The 20,157-nt window shown below is 39.0% G+C and overlaps 1 protein-coding gene across 1 annotated transcript in view; it reads right to left on the bottom strand.

The window, feature by feature from the left end:
* Positions 1-938: 938 nt before the first annotated feature.
* Positions 939-20,157, bottom strand: part of LOC308688293 (uncharacterized protein) — a 73,332-nt gene continuing 54,113 nt past the window's right edge. Inside the window, exons 4-8 of the mRNA XM_081361265.1 lie at positions 6,528-6,605; positions 2,170-2,247; positions 1,677-1,793; positions 1,563-1,597; positions 939-1,451 (exon numbers count right to left, since the gene is read on the bottom strand). Coding sequence (XP_081217391.1) covers positions 1,260-1,451; positions 1,563-1,597; positions 1,677-1,793; positions 2,170-2,247; positions 6,528-6,605 — 500 coding nt within the window. The 3' untranslated portion in view covers positions 939-1,259. The remainder of the gene's footprint in view (positions 1,452-1,562; positions 1,598-1,676; positions 1,794-2,169; positions 2,248-6,527; positions 6,606-20,157) is intronic.

Raw genomic sequence — 20,157 nt, 5'->3', positions numbered from 1 at the left:
CATCATGGGGTGTAGAGAGAGGAATGGGATCGGAAGAGGATATTGGCTCCGACAATCCTGCTGTTTTTTTTTTTTAATTTTTGGAGACAGTTGGTCCAATTTATAAAGTCAATTAGCCCAGATCCCAGGTCTTCAGACCGTGATGGCAAAAAGTTATTAAAAACTTTTGATAGACCAGACCGTACTTGTAGGACGCTTCAACAAATTTGATGGCGAGTTTGCCACAGTGGATGTGAGGCTGTATCTCCAACACTGGAATATTCAGACAAAACTTGGCACACTTAATAGCCATCACACCCTAAGGGTTCGTGAGGAGTTTTGGCACAGCGCCACCTAGTGTTGCCAAATAATGAAACATTTATATTTTTGCCTATAACTTCAGAATAGTTTGACCAAATATCATACCACTGATCTCTTTACATTCACTGTGTGGCATATCGAGCTGAATGAAACCCAAATTTCTCATGTCGGCCATTTAGAATTGTGTAGAAATACGCTGTATTTTCTGAAAGCAACAGCATATGGTTGCGAAACATGATATGTGTCATTAGCACCGAGGAGCCTAATAAGATTGGGATTATCACTGCTCAAAAGATGATCAAATGTACAAATATGCTTCTAACCTTTGTGAATTGTGTTTGATGCTATAAATCTTACCTCTTTGTGTTATTTGGGGCTTACAGAATCTAATGATAAACAGTTTTACAACACAATACACACATAAGCATTGTGAACTCCTGCTAACACAATTTCACACAAATCATCATCAAATTATGCAGGTAAAAAAGTTGTTAAAAAACTTTTTAATACCTTAAACCAGTTTCACATAACTCATTGTCAAATTTAATATAAAAGAGCCACATATAGTGGCTTACATATAGCTACTAATTTTCACTGCTTGTTTTTTTTTTTTTTTTTACATTTTTATTGTTTTTATTAAACTATATAAGAGGTGTTCTAATTACAAATAACACTGAATTAAATGTATTTTTTCATTCTTTCCCTTTTTTTAATTTTAATGGTTAGTAACTTTCCTTGTGAACAATATTACATACAGAAGAATACTGATAAAAAAATGTTGATGATTTGACCAAATTCTGACATTCTTTTTCATTTATCAGTGATCACTGAATATATCGGACCCTCGTTTGTTGAGATGTTTTGTGGATGTGTTGCTGTTACGTAGATCAGTTCTGTCCCGCTGTCCTGTGTTGCTTCAGGAGACTTTATATTGGCATAATAATCACCGGCTGTATCTGTCACCTGATTGGTCGACTGGGGTTTGCATCAGGATGCTGATTGGTTACTGTGGCGTAAACAGTAGAGATATTTGGGCGGGTGTTGAGGTGTGATGCAGGCGTCTGATTGGTTGAAGATGCAGGCGTCTGATTGGATGAAAATGTTACCGTGGCGACATCACTGTTTGGAATCTCTTCATACACGTGGTCAGTCTGAAAAACAACACATACATCAATAATTGAATAGTTTACATAGATTAACCACTCAATCAATCATTTAACATGTATGTCTGATCTTCTACAGGCAAAGATTTGAACACTCACCTCTGTATTGTGCTGCATGTTTTGCTGAAATAAAGCTTTATAAAACCAGAGAAAAGTCAATTCACACCAAAAACAAGAAAATAATAATAAAAATTCTCACAAATAAACTGTTACCTGTCCCAGATTTCCTCTTCCTCTTCTTCAGGATGATGAAGGTTCCAGAACACAGAGTCAGAACCAGCAGAACCGAACCCAGACCGCCAGCAACAGAAGCCAGATCTGAAGGCAACGCTAAACACATGATATGTACATGATGAAACACAAACTGATTCTGATTATACTGGAAAATCAACAATAACATTCGAATAACTAATATAAATTCCTTTGATTATTGTACCATTAGGAATATTGTAATATTGTAAATATACAGTTGTTATATTGTGTAACTGAAGTGAAACTGCAATGGTAAACCTCAACTCTACAGAAGAAAACACTTCTCTTTACGGTTGATGTCAAACCAAATTAACCACATGAAATCTGATATGTACATCATTTATATTTATACAGTAGAAAATGTGTCTCCACAAATGTTCAAATCAATTTCCTTTCAAAGAGTGATCATGTGATCAGAGAGTTGCATTATGGGTAGTGTAGTTTGTGTTCTTACTAGTGTTTGTCTGATAGAGTTGAACTGTAGTATTTCCTGTTGTTGTTCTTGTTGTTTCAGTTTCTGTTTGATGAGTCGCTGACAGAGAGAAACACCAGTGACTGTGAATTATGCTCATGCAGTGATATAATAACACATAAAAATAATAATAGACAAAAACACACTTTACATTGTTTGCTATTGTTGAACAAATTTGTTTTCTGTAATCACAAGAACATCACAACATCTAAATACAATTTTGATTTATATTTCACAGAAACTGAAACTTTGAAACTTTGATGAAATTCATGAATGCATCATTAAAATTGTGTATAGAAGCTTTATCTCTTTATTCAGTATAATCACAGTAACTTTACATGAGTGCAGATGTCAGCGGGTGCAGTGTGCATGTGTGTGTGTGTGTGTGTGTGTGTGTGTGTGTGTGTACCTGTGCTGGTGTGTTCAGTGCTGCTGTTTGTATTCGGACTAATGCTGGATGTTGAGATCTGGACATGTGTTGTTGTCTCTGGAGCTGAGAAATGAAGAAGAACTGTAGATAGCTTTTTCATTGTCATTCAACTGTAAATTTAGAGTGCACATATGAACAAAATTCCATTCCACTGGCTCATAAAATATAAAAATAAAATAAAAAAATGCTACAACGTGCATTCAAATATAACACTAAAAAGAGTTTGACAGCAGCATAGATATAATGATGTTGCACATGATAATTGGCGGCATGTAAATCCAATCGTTTGCCCTTGTTAAAGGGATACTTCACCTCTGGGAAGATGAATGTTAATTCCGTGTGTTATTAAATGTTATTAAAATAGGTCATTTAAGTATAAGAAATGTGAAGAAATTTTTGAATTTGGAGCTTTCTAGACTGAGAAAAGCCAGAAAATGTATTTTTGGCTTATGTGGATAAAAGACAACAACTCCCAGAATGCACTTGCTTCGCTGCCTTAAGAGGCCACGCCTACCGGTAAGGCAGCGCAGTTGAAAACAAGAAGGCTAGCCTACGTGATGAGTTCGCCCAAAATGTCCGGGATTCGGCTTTTGCGTTCTACAGTCGGCATTCATCATGTTTACTGTGGCGAGCAGGACGAGGCTGACGGCCGCGGGAGAACGATGCGAGGCCGGTGGCGTCATTACATACTGAGACGCGCCGGGTCTCGCATCGCTCACGGAGGAGAAGGAATTTTCTTAGCAATGGTAAAACGCACATCAACCGATCACTTGTTTAGCGTTCATGTAAACACTACATTCAGATTCACCAATCGGAATGAATTCAGTTAGATTGAAACAAGAGGTGTGCATGTAAACAATGAATGGCGACCGCAGAAAGCAAAAGCCCGAATCCCGGACATTTTGAACGATCTCGCCCGCCGGACAAGTCCGGGAAAAGGAGGATGTAACCCCTACTTACTCAGCTTTCTCCTACTATTCAGCTTTCTCCTATTATTCAGCTTTCTCCACAGAACAAGAGCCTGCTAGCTTAGCTTCCAAAGAAAGACGTCTGACACTGTGTACATTCTGTGAGTAAGATCCAATCCTCTATGGGCGGGCTGAAAACATGCGGAACAACGCCATCTACTGGCTGTAGTCTTTAGTTTCTGGCCAGAAAATCCTCCGATGATGCAAAATGACGATTTTTGCGTCATCGGAGGATTTTTTACAGACAAAAAATGCATAAATCTCTTGTCTCAGGGGGATATGAGAGTGGAAAGCATGGTAATTCGAAAATATTACAGGTTTTCTACTAATACAAAGCTTAATGCTAAATCCTGAAGTAACCCTTTAAGTGGTGGCATAAATAGTTATTCCACATTAAAAATAAATACTATAATTGTAATAACCCGGTCCAGTTCACATGAGGCTCACAGCAGAGGATTCAGTGAGATATAGTGGTTAAGTTTTTTTGAGTTCAGGAGTCTGACAGTTTGTGGGAAAAAGCTGTTGCATTTATCTGGCTGTTCTGCCCCGAATGCTGAGAAACCTCTTGCCAGAGGGCAGCAGAAAAACACTCCATGATAAGGATGGGTGAGGTGTTATGTAATGTTTTTGGCTGGGTCAGACAGCGTTTGAGTGCAGTGAAGAGCCTATGATCTTTTCTGCTGTCCTCACCACTCTCCGTACAGACTTCCAGGCTGAGGTTTGCAGTCCCCAAACCGAGATGCAGAGATGCAGCTGGTCAGTGTGTTCTCCATAGTGCCTTGGTAGAAAGTGCTGAGGATGGGAGGGGGAAGGTGTGCTCTTCTCATCCGGCACAAAAAGTATAGATGCTGCTGAGCTCTCTTTAAAAGAGAGGCAGTGTTGAGGCTCCATGTCAAACTCTCTGTGATCTGCACCCCCAGGAACTTCGTGCTACTGACTACTTCCACCACAGTGTCGTTGATGAGGAGTGGTGTGTGGCTGTGTTGCTTTCTCCTGAATGTCGACAAAATGTAGAAGATCATTGTTGACTTCAGGAGAGCTTGTGGACAGGTTGTTTGTGTCGCACCAGTCCACAAGCTGTCTCACCTCCTCCCTGTAGGCCTGTTCATAACCAGAAATATGGGGGGAATACTCTGGGTTCAGGGTATATCTGGGAACTTTTCTCTGATATGATTATTTGTAAGTGTGAACTCGTGAAGTGGTTTGTGCTGAACCTGGCATCACAGTGAACAGTAATGGACTCAGGACACAGCCCTGAGGGGAGCTGGAGATGCTATTTCCAAAACTTACAGACTGAGGTCTGTCTGTTAGAAAGTCCAATAGCCAGTTAAACAGGGGGGTGCTATGGCACAGGGGTCCCAGTTTACTTAGCAGATTCTGTGGGATGATTGTGTTGAATGCCAAGCTTAAGTCCACAAACAGCATTCGCACGTGAGTGTTCTCCTCCAGATGGGCCAGGCTACAAAGGAGCAGAGAGGAAATGGCGTTGTGGAGTTTGGTGCGGTAAGCAAACTGGAAACACTCATAAGGGTACAAAAGCTGTCACTAGGACGGTACCCTTCAACAAGGTTCAAATATGTACCATTTAGGTACTAATATTTACACTTTTGGTACCAATATGTATACCTTTTGAGTATGCACTCTTTAGGTACAAAGGTGTACCTTTTGAAAAGATACCGCCCCAGTGATAGCTTTTGCGTGTTTTTTTCTGAGAGTGGAGGGGAGTTTTGAGATGATATGGTACTTTACCAGCCTCTCGAAGCACTTCATCATTATAGAAGTGAGTGCAACAGGACAATAATCACTGAGGAATGTAATTGTGTATTTTTTGGGCACTGGTATTATGGCAGCAGTCTTGAAGCATGAGGGAACTACAGCCTGATTCAGCGAGGTGTTGAAGATGAGGACAGGATCCAGCTGATCAGCGCATTCCTTAAGCACCCGTCCTGGGATGTTGTCATGAGGAACACTTTTTCTCACAGGAGTGGTGTTTAGTGCTTCAAACCATCCAAAATATGTGTTGAGTTTGTTGAGAAAGCATGTGTTGTCCTCACAGGGTGGTGGAGTCTGCATACCCTGCCACATGCGCTTGATGTTCGCAGGGTTGCAGAAGAAACCCTGTATTTTCTGGCTATGGGCATGTTCTTCAGCCCTAATGGCACGGTTCAGGTTGGCTCCAGCTGTTCTGAGCGCCCCCCATGTGACCAGCTTTAAACGTAGCGTTTCGTGCCTTCAGCATTGCACCTACCTCGCTGGTGATCCAGGGCTTCTGATTGGCTCGTGTGGTGATGTTCTTGGTGACACATGCATCCTCCATGCACTACTGAATATATGTGGACACAGGTGCAGCACACTCCTCCACATTGATGTGTATCCCAATCAGTGCAGTCAGAGCGGCCCTGTAATGCTGACATAGCACCCTCAGGCCAGACCCTCACCTGCTTCACTGTAGGTTTTTCCTGATAAGCAGTGGCCTGTGTGCAGGAATTAGCATCACGGAGAAGTGATTACTTGATTACTTTGATTACTAGAAAATTCCCAACACAGAATTTGAGGAAAACAAAACATTTCATAGAAATATTTTGTTTTTATAACTAAAATTGTTGTTTTTATTAATATTAAAGCATCACAGATGAGGGCAGACTCTATCATTATGTCATTATGGTCGCTGTGACCAAGGCAGCTTTGGCATAATGTCAATAACACTTCTACAAATGAATTAGTTTCTTCACAGTTATTGAGGTCTAAATTACCAAAAAAAGGTATTGTTGGATACCGGCACCGAATCTCAGGTACCGCACCGGACCCAACCACTGTGGCATGAGTGATTCTTTTCCCCAAACCAGTTAAGCGCAAACCACGCCCCTTAACCGAAAACTCTTGTGCATGTGTGTTCGTGTGTGTGTGTGTGTGTGTGTGTGTGTGTGTGTGTGTGTGTGTACCTGTGCTGGTGTGTTCAGTGCTGCTATATGGACTAATGCTGGATGTTGAGATCTGGACACGTGTCATTGTCTCTGGAGCTGAGAAATGAAGAAGAGACGTCACACCATAATAAACATATTCATAAAACAATAAACATGAATGATGAAGTAGATTTTGTGTGTTTGTGTGTGTGTGTGTGTGTGTGTGTGTGTGTGTGTGTGTGTGTGTGTGTGTACCTGTGCTGGAGTGTTCATTGCTGCTGTTTGTATACAGACTGGTTGTTGAGATCTGGACACGTGTCGTTGTCTCTGGAGCTGAGAAATGAAGAAGAAACGTCAAGCCATTCAAATTAAACAAATATATTAATAACACAATCATTAACCACAGCATGAAACATAAACATGAAGGATAAAGAAGATTGTTGTAAAACTACATGAAATGTCCCGTGAGAGCTATTACAGTTTTTCACGGTATATAATAAGGGTACATACTGTTAAGCAATTAACATGTCTTTACCGTTGCTTTTTTACAGTATTTTACCGTTTAAATTACGAACATTTTTTACAGTGTAGCCACCCTCAGGCCAGACCTCACATCAGTGATCTCAAATTCAATTCCTGGAGGGCCACAGTTCTGCACAGTTTAGCTCCAACTCACACCTGCAAGGAAGTTTCTAGTAATCCTGAAGACCTTGATTAGCTGGATCAGGTGTGTTTGATTAGGGTTGGAGCAAAACTGTGCAGAGCTGTGGCCCTCCAGGAATTGAGTTTGAGATCACTGCCTCACATGCTTCACTGTAGGTTTTTCCTGATAAGCAGTGGCCTGTATGCAGGAATTAGCATCACAGAGAGGTGGAGCCAATGTGGGGGCAGGGGACTTCCTCAAATGCCTTCTTGGTGTTAGTGTAGGCTAGATCCAGTCTGTTCATGTTCCTGGTAGCAAAATCCACATACTGATGGAAATGAGGGAGATCTGTCTTCATTTTAGCCAAGTCCCCTGCCACAATGAAAACACCCTCCAGATCTTCATTTTACAGATCACTGATGGAGCTGTAGAGCACGTTCAGGGCCTCCTTACTGTTTGCACTGGGTGGGATGTATAATGATGTAATGATGATAGTTGTAAATTCTCTGGGCAGATATAATGGTCTGCATTTTATAGTCAACAACTCTATGTCCGAAGAGCAATGACTTGAGACCACTGTGTAGGGTTGGGTTCTGAGCTCTACTTTTAATGGCACCGACAGAATTACGTCAGCACTACCAAGTACCGATTCACATTAAATCAATAGGTGTCAAATTTTAGTACCTGAAAACGCACCTGGGCGCGAGAGTAAGACGAATCCTGCATGTTCTGCGTGTCTCTGTGTGAATGAGTGACGCAGACCCTCGGTTTCATTTACCTTACACACAAACACACACACTGAAGCACGCATGATGCTTGCGGTGCCTCTGCATTCTCACTACATGAGAACATGAATGCATGAGTCACTGAAGCTCATCAGCTTATTACAGCATTTTACAGTTTCATTTAAGAAAAACTATCATTATATCATTAACACACGGAAACTCGCACAACCCATCAAAATAAACTTTCAATTTAACTTGATAATATATTACTGTTGTACAGTAGAATTTAGATATCTCAATTTAATAATAATACTAACACTAATAATAATAAAAATTATCAAAAAATATATATATTTTAAGGAATTATCACACTTTTTTCTATGTTTTTTCTAAATATAACAGTATAAAGTTGTGCCACATGTTCCTTGACAAAAAAAGTTGAATTTCATATTAAAGATCAATAAAAAAAAATGTTATGTCTTCATTTGATTACTAGAAAATTCCCAACACAGAATTTAAAGAAAACAAAACATTTCATAGAAATATTGTTTTTAATAACTAAAATTGTTGTTTTTATTAATATTCAAGCATAACAGACGAGGGCAGACTCTATCATTATATCATTATGGTCGCTGTGACCAAGGCAGCTCTGGCATAATGTCAATAATACTTCTACAGATGAATTAGTTTCTTCACAGTTATTGAGGTAAACATGACTAAATTACAGAAAAAAGGTATTGTTGGATACCGGCACCGAATCTCAGGTACCGTACCGGACCCAACCACTGTGGCATGAGTGATTCATTTCCCCAAACCAGTTAAGCGCTGTGGGAATCCAGATTTATTAAAATGTTTAATTTAGGTTTACATTGAATTTAGCATGTTAAGGTTAGGTATAAATTATGATTATCAGAGTTTTCTAGCAAACGACTCTGGTCAGTCCTGTTTTACTGAAACTCTTGGAGTTTGTGTTTTAGCAAGAAAGTCCAGCCAGTCCTGTACTCAGGTCTCAGTGTTTGAATAGATATGCTGAGTGGATTAGGGTGGGCAATGCTCTGTCTAAAACCGGTTCCTAAACCTGTCTTTTTCGGTTCCTGCCCCTAAATGTATATAAACTGTAAGAAAACATTTCATGTCAGACTTGGTGACTGCAGCTACCGACAGCTCGTGTTCTCAATAAAGAATCCTGCTGAAGAAACAACCAAGTCTCCTGGTCTTTCGATTCTAAGTTCACAACAAGTATGTTGCTCCCGAATCACTGCTGCCATATTTGGCTCAACAAATACACAATTTGGGTCACAGTGGTCCAGCAACGATGAATCACAGGTTCTCAAATCAATGGTGGAATCCAAAATTCAGAAATGTAGCCACAGAAACAGCCAAAAGGTGTGTTACATGTCAGAAAAATAATGATGTACCAGCAGCCATTACACCAGCAGCACATACCCCAGCTCAACCAGGACCATTTCGTCATTTGCAAGTTGATTACATATCGTTGCCTCGTTGTAAGGGAAAAACTGACGTTTTGGTAGTAATAGACAAGTTCTCAAGATGGATAGAAACTTACCAACCCTAGTGTTGGTCATTTGGAAAGTTAACAATAGTTAAGCTGTGTTAACAAGTGTACCCTCTATTGTAGACAGTAGAGAGACGTTTTAATGTTTTGTGGGAACAGAAATTCACAAAATGTTTAGGAAAAGTACTAGACAGATTACACCTTTTTGGACAGATAGTGAATTCAAGTCTTTGTTATCAGAGCACATGGACTCCATCGTGACTGAGCCAGTCAGATTGAATTTAACAAATAAATTTGGCATTGATCCAGAGAAAGTGTGGTCAATTGAAGATTGCAAGAAAGTGTTGGGTGCATGTATCAGGAAGAAAAATATGAAAGGCATCATCTGTTGTCACCGAGAATTTAGTTATCCATTGCACAAGAACAAGCTCGTTGTATTGCTACTTTAAACGATCAGAACAAACAATTGCACACTTACATGTTCTGTCTCAAGACAAAGTTGGGCCATAACAAAGCCTCAACCAAATGTGATTTAGAAGACCAAAAGTCAGATGAAAGTTATCCTGATTTACAGTCTTTTGATAGTATAGAGGACAATGTCAATGCAGATGTAAATGCAGTTGAAGTGTGCGTAGCTAGACAAAAGCCTCAGGGAAAAGGTGTTGATACAGTTCCATTTGCAACCCCCATATTGCAGCCACAAGCAGTCAAAACATCTTTACGTCCGAAAGATATTGAGAGAATTGCTGAAAATTTGCCATCAGTGCAAAGAAATTTTTCTGAGTTTAGGAGAGCATTGTTAAGTAAAATGCATCTTTACGACATGTCGTTGCCGGAAGTTACACAGCTGATGTCACAAATTCTAACTGAATCTGAATTCAACAATTTTGAGTCTGCTGTTACTTCCGAACTGCAACCTGTCAGTAAAGGCGATTTGAGAGAAGGTGTTTTGAAAATCCTAAAGAAAATCTTAGGACCGAAAATCGATTGGTCAAAAGTTACTAGCTGTGTACAAAAGAAAGAAGAAACTGTGAGTGAATATACTGAGAGGTTCTGTCAGGTAGCGGTAACGTACAGTGGAATAGTGGATGATTCCGAAAGTGTGTTAGCTGACAAAGGAGCTCTAATCCGAATTTGGGCAGATGGTCTTGTAGCTGAGTACAGAACAGCCTTGCCATTCCTAGATATAACGTGGCCTAAAAGAACTCTCAGAAGTAACCTAGAAAGTTTAGCTATTTGGGAAAGAGACTCTGATGTCAAAGAGAGAGTAAGAATTGCAGCAGTTTCTGTTAAGGTCAACTCAGAGAAGCCAAAGAAACACAAAAGTCCTAGAGAAGCCAGTTGTTCTTTCTGTGGCAAGCAGGGACATTTTGGAAATGAGTGTAGGAAAGGCAAAAATAATTTTAAAGATGTAAATAAGGTTACTCAGCTTCTGCTAAGCCTGCTTGATATTCTGAAGCAGCCCCTCCCCTCCTCGTTAAACTCGTGGGGCAACGTGATACAGTGTTAACCATTTGGGCTGTGAGTGCTTAATTTCCCCAGTAAATCACAACAAAGGTGAAAGGCTTATTTTTGTTCAATAGAACAAAAGGAAAGTGACTGTCTCAGCCTTTGTTTGGGGGACATTAAGACTCACAGCCTTAAAATGTTATACTGCAGAACACTACAATCAGACACCATCCTCTGTTAATGATGTTTATTAGGACTGATGTTTCACTGGAGAATGGAAATGTGCCAATTTTCTCACACTGTACAGTGTGTACACAACACAGGGATAGGATAGGACACGGACCAGTGATGTGCCCAGGGGAGAACTGGAAGCAACAGGCTTTCGGGGGCCAATCCTGCGGTGAAGATTCCCTTATAGGCCCTTCCCAACCATAGTCCATCCTCACCTCACTGTTCCTTTTTAGGTGTCTCATAAATTAAGAAATAGGGAAAGAAGGAACCACAATTAGCAGACTCAGATTGAATAGAGGATACAACCCTAATGTTTGTAGTCTTTACAATGAATACTGGTCTGTTGCAGTTTTTCTTTGTTTGTTTGTTTTTAACCATATGCACTGACCTACACACCCGCATATGAAGAACCAACCTCCAGAAAACAACTAGACCAACTGCAGAGACTCCAACCAACACAGAAGAAAAAAAAAAATACACAACGCAGACTCACCTACAGGGAACTTCAGTCATCCCTCATCATGATCAAGATTGTCGTACTACTACTAACCATCATGGACATCGCACAAAGTGTGGACCCCAGAAACATCTTCTTAGAGCTGATGAATATGTCCTTGTTTGGTGGAAAGAACGTTTGCATGCCACATGCACCTTCAGTAGGAGCCGGAATCCCATGGGTTGCACCCCCTATCTCTGTCTACAGCATCCTACCCAGCCAATTCAACGGCAGGTGCACCCTGGTTTATGTTCTACCAGCTATCAGAGAAAATACACACTCCACCCCAAGCTCTCCACAGCTACAAAATTCAGCTCCTTCTATCAACAAAGATGGCTGCATTCCAGGACTCACTTGTGTTCAAACGTGGTGGTCAAGAACTCTTGGAACATTAATCTTTTCGTATGGTGTACCTGAGTGATGCACCCGGTTAATGGATCCAACAGAGAATTTGAACAAAATCCAACAAGACATTCTTGATTTTTCAACAAAAATACACCAGATGACTGAAGACAATTCTTCATGGTTCGGAAACTTGATAGGTAAACCCTGGCTGTGGATTAAAGAAATAGCAATGCTGCTGTTATTTCTCCTACTGGCATTCTACGTATGCTTCCACAGTATCAAGTGTTTCATTCAACAAATGACTCACGCCTCGCACAAGAAAATGACTGGTCCAACCATAAAAGAATATTACCCGTAAGAACTTCACGGACCCTAATTGCATGTTTTGTTTCTGTGTCAGCATGCAATTACAGATGAACAACACAGAACTTGCTATGTGCCTGTAACTTACACAAGTTACAAGAATTAACTTTTAAGTGTATAAATTTGTATTTTGTGAGAGTTTTTTTTAGACTCTCAAAGGGGCAAGTGTGAGAATCCAGATTTATTAAAATGTTTAATTTAGGTTTACATTGAATTTAGCATGTTAAGGTTAGGTATAAATTATGATTATCAGAGTTTTCTAGCAAACGACTCTGGTCAGTCCTGTTTTACTGAAACTCTTGGAGTTTGTGTTTTAGCAAGAAAGTCCAGTCAGTCCTGTACTCGGGTCACAGTGTTTGAATAGATATGCTGAGTGGATTAGGGTGGGCAATGCTCTGTCTAAAACCGGTTCCTAAACCTGTCTTTTTCGGTTCCTGCCCCTAAATGTATATAAACTGTAAGAGAACATTTCATGTCAGACTTGGTGACTGCAGCTACCGACAGCTCGTGTTCTCAATAAAGAATCCTGCTGAAGACACAACCAAGTCTCCTGGTCTTTCGATTCTAAGTTCACAACAGCGCAAACCACGCCCCTTAACCGAAAACTCTTGTGCGTGTGTGTTCGTGTGTGTGTGTGTGTGTTCTTGTTCTTCTATCCCGGTGGGGACTTCAACCTGAATGCACACAGACTCATGGGGACTCGTGTCACCGTGGGGACCTAAATTGAGGTCCCCACCGGCAAAGCCCCCTAGGCACCTCCCAGACAGTGTCTAGACCCGCCCCATGCAGTTTTTTCTGAAGTCCTCATGAGGACCGTTTTCAAGACAAAAATCTGTGTGAGTGTGTATCTATGCGCCCCTGGTGGTCACACAGAGTATTGCTGTCCCCACGAGTCACATTGTTCTTGAAAAGTGTGTCACTCTCTAGCGCCCTATTGGGGGTATTGGTCAATAATGAAATTAAAGTATTTAATAATAGTAATAGTAAGATATGAGTTAATAGGGTATATATATATATATATTTATACTGGATATTAGTATACTATTTAGTTATTTATATTACTTTATAAAATAAACATAATTAAATAAATTTACTGTTGATACACTAGAATGAAGATTCTGGATAGACTGAGCCACAAACTAAATATTATTTTTTTAATTTAGCAAATTCTTCAAATGATTAGAATACAACAGATCTCTTAAAAATGCCATTCATGTAATTAATCAGGGATCTACAGTATCTATATTCATATACTCATTATTGATGACAATAGGAAAGAAATCAAATGAGGTTTGCCAACTCCAGGGTTTCAGTCTCGCCTCTCCGTGGACTGTTGTATTGGGGGGGGGGGGGGATTATATACTAAATCTAAATCAATTAATTAAATTAATTAATAATTAATTAATTAATTAATTAATTAATTAATTAATTAATTAATTAATTAATTAGTTAAAAACACTCCAAAGTGATTTTGTTAATGTAATTATAATACATTATTATATCATTACTATAATATGTAATTATCATTTAATTCTAAACTAATTAAATCATGATCAGTAAATGATAATAGATTTTCCACTCTGGGATACCCTTCTGACAGAGCCTTTCTGCATACATTACACAGAATCAAAGAGGAGCATATATATATTAATAAATGAACAGGCCCTGACAATATACAATCTTTGTTTCTAAAATTGTCAGCTGCTGTTATTTCTAATCTTCTGGCTTTTTTAATTAAGTATATCACAAATGGGATTCAACATATTTTGGTCTGTTTTTGTAATTCCTTTGCACAAATGGTGTGATATTTGATACACACATTCTCTGTGCTCTCTCAAAAGCCTTAAAAGTGAACTACTAACACACTATTTATAAAAATGTTTCATGCCTTTATTATCTGGTAAATGCTAGCCGCTAGGCTAACAGAGCAGCACATGACACCCTTATCATACCTCATATCTCACAGTATATCAGTAGTCTTCAACACCCTGTGCCTTACCTCTCCCTAACCCTAACCCTAGCAGCACATTACACCCTCATCATACCTCATATCTCACAGTTTATATAGTCTTCAACCCCGTGTGCCTTACTAGATGCTGTGAGCTAGCAGAGAGAGACTGACACTGCTTTAGCAGAACTCTCAGCAGAAGAGTGCTCAGTGTGAGAGAACGGGCCAGACACAGCTCTTCTCATGAAGCTAACGGAAGTGAACAGCACAGCGTGAGAGATAAACAGATGTAGAAATAATCTACTGATCCAGCATCCAGATGTGCTGCTGTAAAGCAGAAGAGGGGCAATGATGGCTAGCTAAGAACATGGCTAATGCCCCTGTGCTGCTGAGGTAAGCATGTGCCAGCGTCTGCGCTCCCGTTCCCAGTGTCACAGCAGGAGCAGCCACAGGCCACAGTGGAGGACTGACCATCACCAGCAGTCCTGTTAGCAGAGCAGATAATAGAACCAGCAGGGCATGAAGCAGAGGTGCTGTCAGCATCTGGATGTGGTGGACCAGTACCCTGACCCTAACCTGACCCGACCCCACCCTAACCCTAATGCTGTCAGCATCTGGATGTGGTGGACCAGTACCTCTCCCTGACCTTAACCCTAACCCTAACCCTAACCCTAGCTGCACATTGACCTCTGGGTCCAGATGTTGGTGAGAGCAGGTGCTAAATCATTATGGCTAATCTGACCAGGTGAACTCAGATCCTGGACATGATGAGCACTGTGTCATAATCACTAGTCTAACACACACCAGTGTATGGATGTATGCAGTACACATGCAAACGTAAATGTCTACAACACACTCTTATTTCTGTTTAAGTTAGGTGTTACTCTAAGTAGTTTCATGTCATTGTGGGAGAATCTGCACCAGTGCTGAGCCGGAAGGGTTCCCAGTGTGGAGAAACTGCTTCAGCGTTTGTTGAATTATTTTTACTATGTGTTATTCTTACCATAAATGAAATCACGTGATAGTGTTTTTAACTTGAATTGACAGTTAATTTATGTAGTTTGCAAATAAAGTCTCTCTCCATTCTCCTCTACCTGGCGAACTGCTGTTTAGGTGAGCGCATTTACATGTACATTTATTAATTTAGCAGACGCTTTTATCCAGAGCGACTAATGAGGAATACAACAAGCAGTGTGTCTGGAGAGAAAGCAGTAGCAGGAGAAGTGCTAGCAATACATGGTGTCAGTCATTATCTTGAACAGCAAGGAGAGCACTTTCTGTGAAGATGTTTGTTGTTATTTTAACAGTAGTGAGGAGGAGAATGCAGTTAAAGAGTTTCAGAATCAGTATAGACAGTTTCTAAAGGACGTTATCGTGTGCGGAGGCCTCGTATCCATAATAAGCCTCACTGCTTTCAAACCTATTTTATTTATTTGATCTCCTCTCAGAGGGTAAAAATAATATCTGTTCTGGTGAGTACAAGGTCTACTAATATTTTTTTTATTTTTTTTTATTTTTATGAATGTCAATCTTTTTGTGAGTTGTTTTAAAAGTTCCAAATTGGTTCCATTCATTAATGTGTTTTTTTTAAATATCACATTTAATATGTATTTTAACATCTACATTCTGAAATTTTATTTGTACTTAAAAAAAAACATATCTGAATTTGAGCAGAAAATGTATTTCTTTTATAACATAATATATCCTATACACTATATTATCAGAGCATATGTGCATACATCATTTTTTAAAATAATACAAAAACTGCACAAGAATTTTTTTTTTCGCGGGTAATAAACATAGCTATATATATAGTGCGCCGAGTGAATGTCAGTAATGGCGGACCCAGATCACACAGAACCTGAGGTTCGAGTCCCCACCGCGACCGTCCCCTCCCCCACTCTCCCGGGTCTCCCCCCCCCCCCCCGCGTCTCACACCTGCGACACTCAGATGCTCGAGAGGCAGGGATGAGACGGACACGGCGAGATGGAGACGAGAGGAGACGAGACATCCGACGAAAAAGTAAGTTTTTGACTTTTTGTACAAGGTTCTCAAAATAATATGGTGCTGTTTATTTAACTTATTGTTTGCACATATATCGTAACGTAAATGTCACGTCATTTTATTTTCCATAGCGCTTTTCACATTAATCATAATCTCAAAGCAGCTTTGCATAAAGTATAGATTAATCTACCAAAATGAAAATAATGATAGTCTAACAATAATATATTAATTAGGGCTTTAGATTCCTAAGAGTCTTAAGCTCATGTTTTAAGGCCACAGTTAGGATTGCATGGGTGACTGCATTTTTAGCGGTAATCCGCTTTTAAACTTCGCCTAATTTAATATGTTGTTGTCTTTGTTACTTCTGAAAGACATATTTTGCGTCCCTGTTACTTCACCTAGATGTTTAGCTCACTTTTGGTAACATTAATGTGAGATGGCCAGGAGTTGGATCTTTTGCGGCCTACACGTGCAGCCATGAGGAGTCTGAGGCCAGGCCTGAGATTCATGCGTTTTATCACTATAAACACTAATAATGGGTTTCAAAAAAGCAAGAGGGAAGTTAAATTCAGAACAATTTTTTCTACTTCTGTAATGCAGTTTTCAAGATCAGACAATAAATGGCATTTATTTTCAGTATTGTATTGGCTTATGTTACAGTGTCAATTACTTTAATACATTGCCAAATTTTATCATTGCAGTTTTAAATACAGTGTAATGTGATGTTTGACCATGATGTCTGACTGTCTATGACACATGTGCTTGCAGACTAACGTTACGAATGGCAGCTCTGGATGCACAGGTGAGATAATGCAACGCATTCTCACTCTAGGGCGTCAGTTGCTTTTGACGTCGCGTCTACATCGAACGCACATGGCATCCTAGGGCGTCATATACTGACGCGCCTTCTGGCCCATATATATCTGCGTCTCATATTGACGCTAAAGGGTGCCATGTGCGTTCGATATAGAGGCGATGTCAAAAGCGTCAGTATATGACGCCTTGGGCATTCTCATCCTAGGGCGTCATATACTGACGCGCCTTCTGGCCCATATCTATCTGCGTCTCATACTGACGCTAAAGGGTGCCATGTGCGTTCGATATAGAGGCGATGTCAAAAGCGTCAGTATATGACGCCTTGGGCATTCTCATCCTAGGGCGTCATATACTGACGCGCCTTCTGGCCCATATCTATCTGCGTCTCATATTGACGCTAAAGGGTGCCATGTGCGTTCGATATAGAGGCGATGTCAAAAGCGTCAGTATATGACGCCTTGGGCATTCTAATCCTAGGGCGTCATATACTGACGCTTTTGACATCGCCTCTATATCGAACGCACATAGTAGGTTACAAAACACATTTTACTCATTTGTGGTAGGCTATGTCAAATTGTAGTGCGTCATTTATTACTTAAAATAGCCTAATTCTTAAAGCTTATATATGTAGCTTAATGAGCCAGAGTAACCAAGGTTTTTAAAAGCACAATCTTGGAGAAAAAGAAATATCCAACATAGCCCCCCATGCGCCCTCCTTTCATTCTCTTGCAACACCATGCCAAGTTCATGGATGTGCATGAAATTCAATTTTTTAATCTGCTATCTTTTGTTTAGGTAAATAATGTTTTAATTAATAACCGGTCAGTTTAAATAGAAGTTTAGAGGCCACTACATTATCACAAAGTAATTAAGGGATGATTGTAGTAATTAATATAATCTAAGGTTGATTTTTGTAAACTTACATTTTTTTTTGTTATAACTTGATCTGTACATTTTCTTTACGGTTTGATAAAAAAATAAAACAGATCATCTGTTAGAAATTAAAGTCAAGTAGGTGATTATATCTGCTTATTTTAGTGAAAAAGTTCATTTAAAAAAACATTTCAGTATTTTTACTTTTTTGTTAAACATTTGAGACGCTTTCAAAGGACAGAAGATTTGGTATTGTGGCATTAAACGAGATAAATATGTCTAGCCATATGATCATGTTATTGTGAAACCAAGTGTACTTTTCTTCATGTTCAATATAAAGATAAAAAAATACCTCGCTGATATCTAAAAAATGTATTTTACATGCATTCATCGTTGGTGAAAATGAATTTCTAATGGCTAAATAAATTTGGCCAATTATCCCTAAACTTGACATGTTAGTAATGTCCAGTTACTGAACCACTGATATAATTAACTTCGTGCTGAGGAAATACAACATGTTGTCCTGTGTACTGTCAATTTCAGCCGATACGATAGTTAAGTTTTTGTTGTAATTTTTTATCATTGTATGAAATTAAAAGTCACAGTTCACATTAAATTTGTGGTAAATACAGGTTTTGCTAAATTGGTGTCATTGATATCAGCCTTATTTTGATATACTTATTTTAAATGTATTAGTTTGTTATTCGATACTGATGATTCTCTTGTTTAAGCCTAATCCTATAGACCTTATGTAGCTCGTTGTCTTTTGTCTTCCGGTCTGTATTTTCACAGCGATCTTGTCTATTTATGAATGAACGGCTCGTTTTAAAATCTTCCCGTTCTACTGACATTTGTTAAGACATCTTCGTTAACTTTACATTAAGAAAATCCACTTCAAAAGCTAATTACTCCTGGAGAGCGAATGCCAGAGAGATATACAGAGCGTCCGCAAAAACGGAAGTTCAAAGACAATATTCTAAAGATGCAGCGCGCTTGTTTCTCTGGTGCATAAGGGCTATAGTAGGAGGAAGTAAAATGGAAAAATATTTTAAATAACAATACTTTTTTTGTCTTTGTGATTTACATTGCAGTGAATGATGTGACAGATGATGTGACAGATGATGTGACAGAAGAGAAGACAAAGGTAGGCTATATCCACAGATAAACATATATATATCTGCCATCTGAAATTTTCTTATAGAATGATCATTTTTATCAAGCTTGTATATTTAAGTTCTGTAATTTCACTTAAATTACAATTAATAGGTAATCTTCATTGTCATTTAAGTGAAATTATTGAATTTAAATATACAAGCTTGATAAAAATGATCATTCTAGAAGAATCTGCCATCTGCCATCAGGGTTATATAAATAAAACTGTTGGTTGAGGTAAGGGACAAAACAGTTTTAGAAGTTAGTTTTTAGTTTTTATTATTTAATACTACATTATTATAAATTGATATATTTCTAGATTAAGGTCTCAGCTAATGACCCATATAAGGGAACAGGTTTTTCTGAAAATGAAATAACTTCGTTAGACGCATTAAAAAGCATGCTATTTTAATTTGATTCATCCAACAGCAGTGTAAAGTATGTTATAATGTAATTATTGTGTTCAGTAAAGGAGCTGACTGACTAACTGATTGACAAGACAACAAATTTATCAACTAACTAACTATATAGTTGGCAACCAACTGAACCTATACCGGACAAACACAATTGTGACGCTGGATCACAAAACCAGTCTTAAGTTGCACGGGTATATTTGTGGCAATAGCCAACAATACACTGTATGGGTCAAAATTATCGATTTTTCTTATGCGAAAAATCATTAGGATATTAAGTAAAGATTATGATCCATGAAGATATTTTGTAAATTTCCTACCTCAAATATATGGTTAATGAGGATAGGAGCAGGCTTCACTCAATTTTTGATAATACACTTTTTAGAGTGCTGGCCTAAAAATATAATACATAAGAATAGGACAGAGGCCGCACTATGCATAAACGTTGTGCAACGAATAAAAAACGTTTATGCATAGTGCGGCCTCTGTCCTATTCTTATCTACCTCAAATATATAAAACATTTATTTTTGTGAGTGGATGCAGCACAATCGCCAATAGAAATGGACAACTTTAAAGGCGATTTTCTCAATATTCAGATTTTTCTGGACCCTCAGATTCCAGATTTTCAAATAGTTGTATCTCAGCCAAATATTGTCCTGTCCTGGCAAACCATACATCAATGGAAAGATTATG

The sequence above is a fragment of the Scardinius erythrophthalmus genome (assembly GCF_964197995.2).
Source record: "Scardinius erythrophthalmus genome assembly, chromosome: 3".
Taxonomy (NCBI): domain Eukaryota; kingdom Metazoa; phylum Chordata; class Actinopteri; order Cypriniformes; family Leuciscidae; genus Scardinius; species Scardinius erythrophthalmus.
The sequence above is the reverse complement of the archived record's forward strand: the minus strand, read 5'-3'. Positions and strand labels throughout refer to the sequence as shown.